General features: G+C 38.7%; 2 protein-coding genes across 2 annotated transcripts in view; both read left to right on the plus strand.

Moving 5' to 3' along the window:
• The first annotated feature begins 312 nt into the window (after nt 1-312).
• ikbke (inhibitor of nuclear factor kappa B kinase subunit epsilon) lies at nt 313-12,883 on the plus strand. The gene is made up of 22 exons (XM_084100569.1): nt 313-693; nt 865-947; nt 1,854-1,975; nt 2,068-2,205; nt 3,079-3,214; nt 3,564-3,745; nt 3,936-4,096; nt 4,323-4,433; nt 5,796-5,975; nt 6,233-6,429; nt 6,620-6,678; nt 6,769-6,860; nt 6,993-7,094; nt 7,222-7,282; nt 7,370-7,485; nt 8,099-8,175; nt 8,747-8,786; nt 8,870-8,971; nt 9,341-9,437; nt 11,380-11,471; nt 11,553-11,624; nt 11,707-12,883. Exons 3-22 carry the CDS (start codon nt 1,862-1,864, stop codon nt 11,768-11,770), a joined length of 2,193 nt encoding a protein of 730 aa, XP_083956695.1. The 5' UTR covers nt 313-693; nt 865-947; nt 1,854-1,861; the 3' UTR covers nt 11,771-12,883.
• Nucleotides 12,884-13,053: 170 nt separating this feature from the next.
• Nucleotides 13,054-14,806, plus strand: part of rassf5 (Ras association domain family member 5) — a 42,379-nt gene continuing 40,626 nt past the window's right edge. The window contains exon 1 of the mRNA XM_084100570.1: nt 13,054-13,814. Coding sequence (XP_083956696.1) covers nt 13,160-13,814 — 655 coding nt within the window. The 5' untranslated portion in view covers nt 13,054-13,159. The remainder of the gene's footprint in view (nt 13,815-14,806) is intronic.

Below are 14,806 nucleotides of genomic sequence, written 5' to 3' on the forward strand. Positions count from 1 at the left end.
TTTGTAACACAAATTGTACACAAGTCAAAGATACTGTCAGAATGTTACGAAGAACCTGAAAGTGTCTATTGTGTTCTTAAGGAAATTCCAAATATATTTCAAGTGGCCTTAGCAGGAAATATGGACATTTTCTTCCGAAATCTAAGAAAGCTTTGTAAAGAAATTCCTAGAAAATGCTAATCTAGGTAAAAGTTAGTTAGTAATCTAGGTAAAAGTGTTTTCTTTGAACAGAAGTGAGAAATGCTTTTCTAGAGAAGAATGTGCTCGTCCCTCCAAGTGCATCATATTGTGATTTAAAAGTCATCCACTAGAGAGCGACATAAATATTTTGGTTTGTTATCACTTTTCTTTTTTATTATTATTGTGGACTAAACTGGTTTGTGGTTTGCAAAATAAACGAAATAATATGACCCACAATATAAAATTTTAACTTGTGTTATTTTTCCTTTCTAACCTTAGTCTAAAATCATCTACGGAGACAAATACACCAATACCCTTTACCAACGCGATGCACCGAACAAGGAAGTTCCTAACAGAAATGAAAGGAAAGGTGATGGTGACCAAGTTTCCGTCGAGCTGCTCGTATAACTTCTACCGGAGGACTGCCAGAGTAATTAGTCTGTAGAAAAACTCAAACGGATTGACAAACTCGGATTAAAGTGGAAAAATGCGTCGGCATCTAACACACAAATGGTTGGTTTGTTTTTGTGTTTTCGTGTGTTGTCAAATCAGAGCGATGACGACGAGGGGAAATCCTCACAGTGTGTTCAGAGGGTCGCAGTTTATTCACATATCGTTTTTCTATAAATAATAACTCATTTTCGCAGAAATATTGTTTTGTTTTTTCTTACTCTTTGTTTGCAGGTCATTTAGGAAGGAAATGGACCTTATTTGACACTTCTGTTGTGATGCGACTCTTGAGACGCGTTGAGGTCAAACATTCATCGGCAAGTCACTTTTGATTAATACACTCTTTAATCACACACTTGATTAAAAAGTGGTTCGATGAGAGAAATACGAAGATTGATTCTGTTTACCGTACGTTCAGCACATAAAACACTTAAATCTTAAGTTCTGTAGGATTGTCAAAACTGAACAGACCAGGGTTTCCAGCTAACGTTACATGATTTACATATTACCTGAGCTCAGGTATGCTGCATATGGATGTGTGTGTGTGTGTGTGTGTGTGTGTCCATATACATATGCAGAAGTTCATACCTAAGCTCAGGTAATATGTAAGTCATGTTGCCAATGAAATGTGTATATATATGTTTAGATATGCAATATTTATTAATGTGAGGGTGGGTGGGTGTACAATAGCCTATATTTTAGTTGGCAACTTGATTTGCATATTAGGCCTACCTGGTTTTTACCAAAGGTATGAACTTCTGCATATGGACATATATGGACAAACACACACACACGGACACGTGTGTGTGTGTGTGTGTGTGTGAACTATATATTTTAATTGGCAACATGATTTACATATTACCTGGCATTTACCTCAGGTATGAACTTCTGCATATGGACATATATGGACACACACACGTCCATATGTGTGTGTGTCAATATATGTCCATATGCAGAAGTTCATACATATACGTACACACAGACACATACACATTTTTGTGTTAAATGTTCAAATAGTTTTTGGTGCCACTGAGAATACTTTATTAATCCCATGAATAAAATTAGAGTACCTTTGGGGGAAAGGTAAAATCATGACAGTATTAAATGAAGTGCAGTAATGAGAGCGATTAAATTGTGAGAGCAGTTAAATTAGAGCATTAAATATAAAACTTAGCATTAAATATTTACTGCTTTAGAGGATTTATTTTTCTTGTCATACACAGATCCGATCATGTCATCCGCTTGTGTCAACACAATGACGGCAAGTACAGCAAGCCACCTTTGGTCCCTGGATAATGTTCTTGGTCAGGGGGCGACAGCCAGCGTCTTCAAAGCACGAAACAAAGTACTTTACCATCAACACTGATTTCCCAAATCCCTTACAAAAACAGCGCATAGACTTGACATTTCACGCTAAATGACTTTATATTCCTGTAGAAAACAGGTGAGCTGGTGGCCGTGAAGGTCTTTAACTTGGTGAGCTACAGTAGGCCGTATGAGGTGCAGATGAGGGAGTTTGAGGTGCTGCAGAGGCTCAATCACATCAACATTGTTAAACTCTTTGCTGTGGAGGAGGTATGTATCTGATGTGGTCTGTGACGCTGTTCAAGATTTTCCAGCAATGATAGAATGCTTTGATGTTTCAGTTTCCTATGATGCATGGTGTCTGGGTCAATTATGGACAACCGTGTGCAAGTTTGTATTGTTTCTATAGAACAGCACACACCAATGGTAGCCTATTTAATACAGTGAAATGCCAGACATAACCATAAACAAGCATGATGATATTTTTTGCAACCATTCGTATTGCAAAGGGTTTATATAGATGTATAAAAAGTTTGGGGTCTGTAAGATTTTTTTTTTAAAGAAATAAATACTTTTATTCAGCAAGGATGCATTAAATTTGGCAGGAAAGACTTTGACGTTGCTACAAAAAAAATTCCAATTCAAATAAAATAATAATGAAAAAGGTATTAAGGTTTCCACAAAAACCTAATAACAAAATATTAAGCAGCACAACTGTTTTCAACATTGATAATAATAATAAATGTTTTTTTAGCACAATGGAGTTGTGACTGCTGGAAATTCAGTTTTGCCATCACAGAAATAATCATAATATTGCTGTTTTTACTGTATTTTTTATCAAACTATAGTGGCATAAATGGCAAAAATATAATAATAATTGTAATAGTAATAATAATAACATTTTCATGCTACATATTAAGTTTCATTACTGTTGCAGTCTGTGGACTGTGTCAAAAAGTATGAATAAAACCATTAAAAGTCTGTTCTGAATGTTGGTGGAATGTGTATCGTATCAATTATAAAAAGGCAATATAATTTGATCTTAAAATGACATGAAATGAGACAATTATTTCCAAACATTCTATAAAACTCGTATGACACTTCACCAAAAGTAGATCTGATTTTTATTCCTGTGCATGTCAGATGCATATGAACCCGAAGCAGAAGGTTCTGGTGATGGAGTTGTGTTCAGGTGGCAGTCTGCTGAACCTGCTGGAGGAGCCTGAGAATGCGTTTGGACTTCCTGAGTCCGAGTTCCTCATCGTATTGCAGTGTGTGGGTAAGAACCGACAGAATAAATTAAGTGTTGGGTATGTAAATAGTAAGATCAGTGGTTCCCTTTCAGTTCGGTCACGTTCGACGTAGTCGGACGTACCGTACTGATTGGGATCGCTTTGAGAGACCAATCTACTTCGTGCATTGGCTCGTTTTATTACACTCGAAGTAGATTGGTCCCTCAAAGCGATCCCAATCAGTACGGTACGTCCGACTACAGGGACTACGTCCGACTACGTCCGATTCCCTCCTTCAGGGAACGAGGGCTACATACGTAACCGTGACGTTTCTGCTCTTGTTAGGAGGCATTACTGTGGATAAATTGTGCTTTTCTCCCATTTGCACATTTACAGTCCAAGGAATGAACCACCTGCGGGAGAATGGAGTAGTGCATAGGGACATCAAACCTGGAAATATCATGAGGCAAGTGGGTGAGGATGGCCGCTCGGTGTACAAGTTGACGGACTTTGGTGCTGCCCGTGAGTTGGAGGACGATGAGAAGTTTATGTCCATATATGGCACAGAGGAATATCTGGTATGGAGGAAACGCTGTTGAATTTTTTTACAATTGTTCAATAAACTCGCTTCTTCTTCCTGTATTATTTTTTAGCAATTCACAGAAAATGCAGCACATCATATCTGAAATGTCATCAGGTGTTTGTTGTGGTTCCTTTGATCTGTCTCTGATATAATAACTCTTCATCTGCTGAACTTGTGTGTTTCAGCATCCGGACATGTATGAGCGTGCAGTATTGAGGAAACCTCAGCAGAAAACTTATGGTGTGTCTGTGGATCTGTGGAGCATTGGCGTCACCTTCTACCATGCTGCTGCTGGCAGTCTTCCCTTCATACCATATGGAGGCCCACGCAAAAACAAGAAGATCATGTAAGAAATGGATTTTGAAAAAATTGTTTACTTGGATTTTTTATAATAAATTATATATTAATCATAACTGTAAATTATAGAATAATTTATTATGAATAGAGCTACTAGTAGCTTTTTCTTCTTTTAAAAATAAGCATACACTTTAACCCTGTGTGATGTGTTGCATTTCTATTTGCATTAGACTTATTTTTGTGCTATTTTCGGTGGCTTTTGGTGCTCTTCCCAGGTACAAGATCACGACAGAGAAGCCAGAGGGAGCCATAGCAGGTGTGCAGAAGGTGGAAGACGGACCCATTGAATGGAGCTACCAACTGCCACACTGTTGCCAACTCTCAGAGTGAGTTACTTTATGCGCAAGTGTGTTAAACATTAAAGACAGACAGTAGTGGGAAAGAAATTATACATGGACCTCAGTCAGCAATGCTATATTATTTATTGTATGCAAATGAAAATGAGTTTGTGAGGGGAAAATACCATTCTTTCAATATGTTTTTCTGGATTAAGGTCCTAATTTTTTGTCCACTGGAATTTTTTTCAAAATTATTGATCAACACCAAGGTCCACAATATTTCAAACCCATTACACAGATTTGTTTTCATTCACCTCAAATGAAAAAAGTCACATCTACTTTGTGGAATACACTACACACCTAGATATTTGCTACAATTTACAGCCTTGATGACTCTATGCTAGTTGCCGAAAGTCAGAGCCAGTCTGCGTTTTTTGGGTAGTCGGAGTTGACTGATTTTCAGTTGTCAAGCATCTCATAGCAGCAAGGTGCATGTTTCTGCGTGAGTTTGTTGTGTTCGGAACAACTTATAAACGTCTGTTATTGTGGGATCCTAAGTCGTTTAGTGTATGATGCAAAGTTTTTCTCTGTAACCATTTACAAAATCGGTAAATGTATGAAAATCTGTTCAGATTTTTAAAAGATGTGTAGTGTATTCCAGCCTGTTGGCTCGTTTAATTGTTTGCTTTTTGCATGCTTTTATTCATCATGCTTGAAAGAACACTGAAGTTTCTTAAGGGCTTTTCACACTGCGCTTAAACCCGGGTTATAGTTGTTCTAAACATTGCTTTTAACCCCAGGCAGAAAAACTTTCACACTTCTAATTAAGAAGCTGCGTTAGCACCGCTTTTTACCTGGGTTTATGAAACCTTGCTTAGGAGCAGTGTTAGCACCGCTTTTGATGCGGTGTTATAATGTTATGGCTAGATGCTTAGCAACCGACACCCAATCACATGATATTCACATGCTTTGGATGGTCACAGAAACACTGCCCTTTGGAGGGGAAGGAATGGTGAGTGAAAATGCGTCAATTAAAGTGAAGAAGAGACCGTTTAATTTTTATCTTTATAGTCCAAAAAGTCCATTCAGGAAATATTTAATAGCGGTTGGCAATACAGTATATACTATGAAGTTGCACAGTGCTAGAGCCTTTATGTAAAACGGTTGTGTGCTACATTTTTCCAGACACTGACACCACAAATAACAATGTTATCCCAGGGTTTAGGAATGTGCAGTGTGAAACGTCAGCATATGAATTCCCATGATTAATTGTTAACGTTGGGTAAATTATGAGCAGTGTGAAATGAGAAGCAAGAATACCTAAGAATCTGTTGACCCGGGGTTTAACTATTTCTAGTGGGCCTTTAGAGTTCGGGAGCAGTTTACCAATGGCTCTGTATCTTTTTGTAGGGGTTTGAAGACTCAACTGATCCCAGTGTTGGCCAGCATACTGGAGGCCAATCAGGAGAAGTGTTGGGGCTTTGTCCAGTTCTTTGCTGCTACCACTGATATCCTGAACCGCATCACTGTCCACATCTTCTCTCTCCAGCAGGCCACAACACACAGCATCTACATCCACTTTCACAACACGTATGTGTGCTCTGAGAGAAGAGATTCCTTATCTGTTTACTGCAACTAAACTACTGTTACAATGTGGACTATTTTTTTTCTTTTTAAGTTACTGTATATGAAAATTCAATTTCTCAATATATTGTAAATATAGATGCCATTTGGTTGTAGGTTGTATGGTATGAAGGTATGGAGGTATGAATGAGGGTGCAATTTTTTTTCTGAATGACTTTTCACAGTGCCTCTGAAATATATATTTTCTTGTTGTTCTCCTCAAGGGTCTCAATCTTTTTTGAGGATGTTCAGGCCCAAACTGGAATTGAACCTGCGGCTCAACATTACCTGTTTCAGGGTCATCCTCTCATATTGGAGCCGAGCATGAAAGTAGTAAACCTTCCTCCCACCAGTCCAGACCGCCCTATCATTCTGATCAGCCGACGACAAGAGAAATTAGAAGGACATCCATACAGAGAACGTAAGGACACAATAAATTCGATGTTTTTTCTTTCTCTTATGAGACGTTTTATGAACACTTTAAGATGTTTGCGTGAGTATTAAGTTTATATTTTTCAATTGAATGTATTTTAACAAATAATGAGAGGTTGCATGGTCTCCTTCCCTTCTTTATTCTTCCACCATCCCTTCTATTTTCATCTGTTCTGTAGCTGAAGCCCCCGCCATGCCTACAAAGTTTGACGTCATGGCAGATTACACTTTCTCCAAGGTAAGCAAGCCTCTTTTGTTTTTATCTTTGGTGGACATTATAACACTATTATCCCTAAACCTCACACTGTTGTTTTTGTTCCTCCTAAAGAGCATTGTTGGGGTCATTCATCAGTACCTGCGTATAGCTCGCTCATTCCAGAAGTACAGAGAACTGATTCTGCAGGGGTTCTATAGCTACATGTGAGTGCTAATATTATCAATGTTCTGCATGCGTCACTATCCTGATAAATATTGCCACAAAGAAAATACCACCAATTACGGGATTACCTTGACATTTTAGTGTGTCCAATAACAATATTCTTGACTTTTCAGTGAAAACATAAGCTCTGAATGCAATAATGTGGCGCACAGGATTGCCATGGTGAATATGAAGCTGCTCTCTTCTATCAGCACAGAGCAGAGTCTCAGTCGGTTGTAAGGATTTGCATACTGAATATGTGTTTAAATAAAGCTTATTAAACTACAGTAAGCATTAGTTTCATGATATTATGTTGTAAGGTTGTTATTTGGTGATGGACATCTCTTCGTTCTTCCCAACCAGCACTCAGAAGTTTGCACATGAGTTTCCTGAATTTATAGACAGTAAGAAGAAGCTCCCACTGGTAAGAGTTGTGGTGAAATGCATATTGAATAAATGAATTACGGAATGCGCCATAGTTTGCATCCTTGAGGTTTATCATTGTGTGTAGATAGAAGAGGATTTGCAGCGAATGTACAGCACTGGAATCAGAGAGTTCCAGAATCAACTACAGCACCTGCATGTGATGCTGTCTAAACACTCTGAGACACTGGCCCAGGATAAGAGGTCAGTTGGGGGTGGGAAATTATACAGCTTATGATTTTCATACTCTTTCATCACAGTATTAAATCATTATGCTGGTGCCAAGGATTTTTTTTTGTACTTATCTGTTGTTTTAATCTGATTTATAAAACATTGAAACTAAATTTCAACACAATTGATGGTGTTAACATTTAAAATATTGTTAATAATCAATAATTATTATACATTATTTAACACATATATATTTATTTATTTATGTATGGATTCAAGCTATTAATTAACTAACTTTTTCATCCAGTACCATAACATTTAAGCACATCCAAATGTTGATTTAAAAGTGAACTTCTGTAAATTAATAAACATATTACGTACCGTACATAATAAGCACACACACACACAAGCATTATTTAAGATTTATAAATTATATAAGATTTAAAAAACATTAATATAATATTCTACTGGAAATGGTTGATCAAGCTCTATTAATTTAGCATATTATTATGGAAGGTTATGACATACAATTATAAATAATTATAAAAATAATAAAATAAATAAATCAAATGAATTATTAATACAGTGATTATTTAAATTTTTAATACAGTAATAATGAAAATAATTTACCTTCTCTTTAATGCAGCATCCAGAAGATGGAGGTTTTGTCTGGGAAAATTGTTGCAGTTCATCAGCAGTATTACAAAGACCGAGTGACAGGAAGTAAGTGGAAGCATGTTTTTCCTGTCATATAACAATATAACATAACACAAAACAAATTCATGACACCTGTTGTCAAAAAGGTCTGAATTTCTGCAGATTAGATAAAGGCTATAAACCCATGATAAAAGTTCTTCTCAACCAGTCTGTGGTTTTAGGACTCTTAGCAAAAATTCACTGAACTCTGTGAATGTACTGTATATTAGGCAGTGACCCATTTCTGTCACTCGCAGTCCTGGAAGCTGGACGTGGAGTTTCATGAGTGGAGCCAGTTGCTGAGATTAGTGAGATTAGTTTCAGTGTTGCTTGTACCCGCTGCAGGGAGAGGAGGCACTGTTGTGCTGTCTTATCTGACAGCAAGGACCATTCCAGACAGGCAAGCATGGAGACAGAAGAATAGAACTCCCCTTTCTGCCTGGCTGCATTGATGATGTTAGATATGACTCTGCAGAGAAGCCAGTCAGCGAAAATAGAGCTTATCTTGAGCAATCACACAAAAAAGAACCACGATATTGGGTCGAAGTTTTTGAAAATTTTCTCTGACTGCTGCTAATTCATTCACTTTCTGTCCCAGAGCTCAGCTATAATGACGAACAGATTCACAAGTTTGAGAAGTAAGTATTAAACACCTGGAGCATCTTGAACGAGTGTCTGTTCTCACGGTAATTAAACTGAGAAACTGCTATTTTCTGCCCAGGCTCAATCTGTCTTCATACATAAAGAAAGTCAAGACTTTATTCAAGGATGACTGTTTGCAGAAGTACCAGGATGTTCTGATGGCTGCTGGGAGCTGGAACAGGTAAGACAGAGGTCAGATGAGTAAGAGCACACCATTTAATCACTTATGATGACTGATGGCAGCATGCAGTAAATATTCTTTGCATTTGTACATTTAATTAGTTGGCATGGATTTTTCATCTGAAGTGACTTTTAGTGCCAGTGCAGACTTGTTCATGTGTACAATAACGGATCAACAGTATTATAATCTCAATAAATCTTGTTTTCAGTCTCCAGAGATTCTTAGTCTTCCCAACATATAACTAACCTCTGTGTTAGCAGCTTCCACTTAAATCAAACACATTTCATACACTATTCATTACCGACACTGTTTTTATGGCTTGTCAATGCCATACATATTTCAATGACCATGTGAGTCTTATTTCTACAGAGTTCTTTATGAGATGCAGACAAGTCTAGAACATTTTGGTGGTGTCCTGCGGCAGAGAATGGGGGATCTGCATGTGTATGAGGCCCAGCAGAACAAGGTCAGCCCTCTGATTCCCACAGAATACACACATAGTCTGTCTTTAGCTCTCTTCAGGCATGACTAGTTGTCCCTAAGGAGGTTAGGTGAATTTTGTGTTTCACAGACTCGCTTTGTGATTTTAATCCCGTCCAAAATGAACATGGCTGTGTTTTTCTCATGAAAAAAAATTACACCACAAATTTGTTGGCTCAGTCCCATCTGGAAAAGAATGTAAGGGCAGAATTTTATTTTTTCACAGCAGTTCTCCTCATTTACTTGCACCTTAGTTGAACTACAACTAAATACTGCCTTGTGCAAAGTGACTATCGCTGTATCTGAATTAGAGGTCGATCGATATGGGTTTTTTCAGGCCGATGCCGATCTTTTGAAATCCGGGTCGGCCGATGGCCGATAAATGCTGCCGATTTATTTTGGCTGATATTTGGCCGATTATGTGCTTGTTTTTAACCTCTATTTGAAAGATAAAATGTAACACAAATAATTACTTCAGATAGACAAGGATTTCTCAACAAAAACATTTATTGAACATTTGACCAATCTGCACTTGTACAAAAGACAAAAAGAGATATGTTTGGTAATTGTACCTGAATGAATTGAAAATTAATTTGCTACATTTCAGATCAATATATTTGTTTTCCTTAAAATTTTAATTAACAGTAACTTAACACTTTGCAGTTTGAATGATGTCTTGTATAAACAAAATGACGGAGTATGTTTTTATGTTTCCACTGTTCGATCGCATCCGCGCCTCACACACACGCGCGCACACAAATATAAGTAAGACTTTAAACACGCGTCTTTTCGATCGCGCCCGCGCCCCTCTCTCTCTCTCTCTCTCTCTCTCTCTCTCTCTCTCTCTCTCTCTCTCTCTCTCTCTCTCTCTCTCTCTCTCTCTCTCACACACTCACACACTCACACACTCACACACACACACACACACACACACACACACACAGCGAAGCGATGTTTCTGTTATTCTAACGTCCGTTTTCAGAGCATCCAAGAGAAGCACAGGTATAACAGTAGCACCGAAATGAAGCACAGAAATCTGCATTGATATTCGGTCCGGTAGATAACGGTCGTTAAGGCACAAGTGGAACTTAGCTCCTTCCTTAGGCACTGGATGAGGTCTGCTCACTCTGCTGGAAAATGACTCTAGGCGCAGCGTGCGTCGAACACGTGTTCCACAACAACAACAACAACACTAGGCTGCCCACAGATGCGCCCGCCTAATAATCGGCTTGATATACTTGGATATTGGCCGATGGCGATTATGTTAAAAAATCGGCAGATTAATCGCCCGACCGATTAATCGATCGACCCCTAATCTGAATATGCCTACTTCCTTACTATATAGTTGGTGAAAAACAGTATATGAGCCGAGTAGTGTGTCCGAATACATAGTAGGTAGAAAAGTACCCGGATGATCTACTTCCGCCGAGATTCTGAAGCGCGCATTCAGTGGACAGTTTACTATCCCACGAGGCCACTGGAGAGGATTTGTGAATTTAAGTGAAGCGACGCAACTGATGACGTATGTCACGTGACAATGACAACATGGCAGATGTAGTATGTCCGAATTTCATTCATATTATATAGAACATATTTTTTTTAACGGTTGCAAAGAAAGTTTCAAACCAAATGTACTACCTACTATATACTGTAGTATGCGATTTTGGACGCAGCATATGGATTTTTATGGAGATTGTTTGCAAACTTTCTGGGTGAAATCAGTTTCAGTTCATTTAGTTCTGCCATCACTTCTAATCAACTTCCAACGATTCTCGTTCCCAACGCTTAACTCCTTCCCTCAATTCACGTTTTCTGTCTAAACCAATTGGATTGATCTATTCTAAAGTTTGACTTTTATACCTGATCGTAAGAAAGCTTGGATTGAAAGTAACCTGACCACCTTCCCTTCCTCTTCTCCACCTTCGCAGGTTCTTGACAGAGCTGTGTTAAGAGCTCTCCACCAGCCAATAGGAGCTGAGGGGGTGGATGGACCAAAAAAAGATGAGCACATGATTCTCAAGTATGTCATTGTAATGAAGATGAGACAGCATTTATCAATTCCAACAAAAATAATATAATGAAATAATGAAATTGTTTCCAGAATGAACAGATTAAAGGATGAGATGGAGGCTGTGGCACGGGAGCTGCAGAATAACAACAATATGATAGAAAGGTATGGTGTTTAGCTGCAAGTGCTACTGTTATTGTGTACACTAGAAAAATCCTTTTAAATTTAACAAGACATCTTTTTTAAGCCTTTCTGTAGTTACTTCTACACTTCCAGTGGAGACCAAAATACCTCAACCCAACAGACCATGAAGACCTCAAAGAATACAGAATGCAACGCAATGTCACAGAGCCCAAATCTCTGAGCTAAAAGGAAAGAGAAAGCCAAACAAATCAAAGACAATACAAACAGGCACCACAAAACTGTCCTTATTTAAACCTCTCTAACCCTAAACAACAGATTAATGGCTATTACCAGGGCAGGCAGCTGAAATTGCATTATGTGTTCTGAGTTTCAAAGAGGTAACTACACATTTTGTCAAGTCAGTGTTAATGTAATTACTGCATTTTACCTTTATACAGTCTAGTAAGTATGGATTTACACTGCCAAGAAGAAAGAAATATAGATCAGTTGTAACTACTAGCTACATCAGTTTTCCTGAGTAATCTTGAGACTTAAGTATTGATGGCACTGTGCATTCAGCTGACAATAATAGTGTCATTATTGCACAGCCATGGAATAAAGAGAGAGGTCTTTAATCTGCCCTGTGTAATCGATTCTGGTTTTGAGAGATACCTGCAATAATTAGTCTATTAATCACAAAACATGGAGCTCTAAAGAAAGTTTTGTTTGTTTGAGAGTATTCAGCTGGGCTTCTGAAAAATGTGAATCAATCATCCAAAGATTATCATCCTACAAATACTTACAGTCAACAGACTCATGTTACTACTTGAAGTGAAAGTAAAATATTTGTTGGGTGTGTTCTGATGTCACATTATGGGGAATTCCTTGTGCTGGGGGGGAACTATGGTGAGACCACATTGTGGTTCCGTTTTTAAGTTTGTTTTGTTTTGTCATGGAATTTTATCAACTTACCATTTTGGCAGTTTGCAAACAGATTTGTTAAATGTTTTGTATTTTTTAAGATCTTCACTTTCTAGTGTAATCGGAAATTTGCAGACTCTGCACTAATAAAATGTTTAACACAATTGATGAAACTTACATTTTTAGTTACAATTATTTTAAGTTTAAACAATCTAATAAATTATACAAATTATATGCTATGTAATGAATATAGACTAAATGCAATTGCATGTATGTATGTATGTATGACACAGTGGATATAAAAAGTCTACACACTCCTGTTAAAACAGATGTTTTTTATGGAAAAAACGAAATAAAGATGAAATCATGGACTGAACTGACCTCAGCTGATCAATGACACTTCTTTTTAGAGCTATTTTACAGCAAAATAGAATTCTGTTTGCATCATTGAACCTTTATTTTTCTGTTTATCCCTGTAAAGCTGCTTTAAGAGAAGTGATCGTGAGATCATGAGTCTGTGAGGGGCAGGCTCGCGCACGCCCGCTATTCTAGTGACATTTAAAGCGCGCGGCTGGTTCAGTGTTCACGTCACACGCTCGCCGCTGGCGCTTCAATTTAGTTTGTATTCAGCGCACATACAACTCCTGCCGAAAGGCATGGCGTCCGTTACTTTAGGACAGCACCCTGTTCAACACCACCTCGACCCGGATCAGCAACTTCTCCACAAACTGAAGTCGAGCGAGAGAAAGAAATTCTCGCGTAAATGGTCGCTGATGCGAAACAGAGCGAGTGATGTGGACAGCGCGAGAGCCGCAGTCTCAGCATCGCTCCTGTTATTCAATCACGAGCCGCCTTCAGCATCACACAACCGAGGCACTAGTGCTGCTTCGCCACGTAGTAATATGGACGGATCTGTAGTGGACATGGACCGAGAGAACGCTAACAATAACAACGGGATATTTCGCAGACACAGCGCCGGGAGCCGGAGAAGCTCCATGAAGGACACAGCAAAGATCCACGCGTCTTCATCACCGCAAGAAGTTCGCAATTCGTCGCCGCGGTCAAACTTGAGCTGCTCGCCAGACGAACTGGAGGGACTGCAGATCGACAGGCTGACTCAGGCACGGTCAGGGGTGGTGAAGATGCGAAGCGAGCCTCTGAGGATGGAGGCATGGTCCATCTTCACCCCGAGAGATCCGAGGGTGAAGGCGGAGAGGGGAGAGGGCCACATCTTCACCTCCAGGACGCTGAGTCAGGACTGGTGCGACGCCTGCAGCCGTCAGATCAACAGCGCTGCACTCAAGTGTCAAAGTAAGAGACGGCTATCTCCTCTCGTCACGAACGATAGATAGATAGATAGATAGATAGATAGATAGATAGATAGATAGATAGATAGATAGATAGATGAATGAACAGATGGATGTTAGATGAATGGATGGATGATTGAGGGATTGATGGGTTAAGAGATGGATGGATGAATGGATAGATAAATGCAAGATGGATTGATGATCAGATTGATGAATGGATGAAAAGACGGATGGTTAGAGGAATAGATGGATGGATGGACTGATGGGGGATAGATAGTGTAGAATGAACTGATTATAGATGTAACGTTATTGACTGAGAGGTAAAGAGAGAAACAGTTTTTGCTTATTTATCATTATGTGTTTTCAGTTTACTGATACTTTTATATCAGAAACATGAGATAGTTAGCCTAGTTGTGAAGCAAGAAAGAAAAATGACAGAGAAGAGAAACACTGACAAAAGTCCATAATGTTTATATAGTACACAAGTGTTGGTTTTGCTGGAATTTCTTTGCTGAAGGGGTTGTTTGTACGGCTCCAGTGTTATAGGAACTTCCAGTATGTTTAATTAAGATGAAGCATGCTGATACATGTGGTGGTGGATCAGCGAGGATGAGGGGGGAGTTCCCAGTAGAGGTCATTGTTTGTTTTTCTGTTTCATTATTTGTCATATTTGATTAGTTGTATATGAAGGGGAAGGTGGGATTCTGATGACCCCCTCCAGATCACTGGGGATTCTCAAATGAATACTGTGACTTTTCTTGCTAGTAGAGATAGGAATGACTAACATTTGAAGCATGCGAGTAAGGTACACTTGCCTTGGTGCACCTAAATTATTGAATTATTTAGGATTTTTCTTAATCTTAGAGGTACTTGCTACCTCTCTTTGCGTGATTTGCCTGTGCTCTGGCATTGCTGTTGCACCATTGCTTGCTGCACTCCACTGTCCAATCATGCACTTCAGCTAATTCAATTATTAAATCTTCTTTTTGCTTTAAA

The sequence above is a fragment of the Abramis brama genome, assembly GCF_963993115.1.
Source record: "Abramis brama genome assembly, chromosome: 23".
NCBI lineage: Eukaryota > Metazoa > Chordata > Actinopteri > Cypriniformes > Leuciscidae > Abramis > Abramis brama.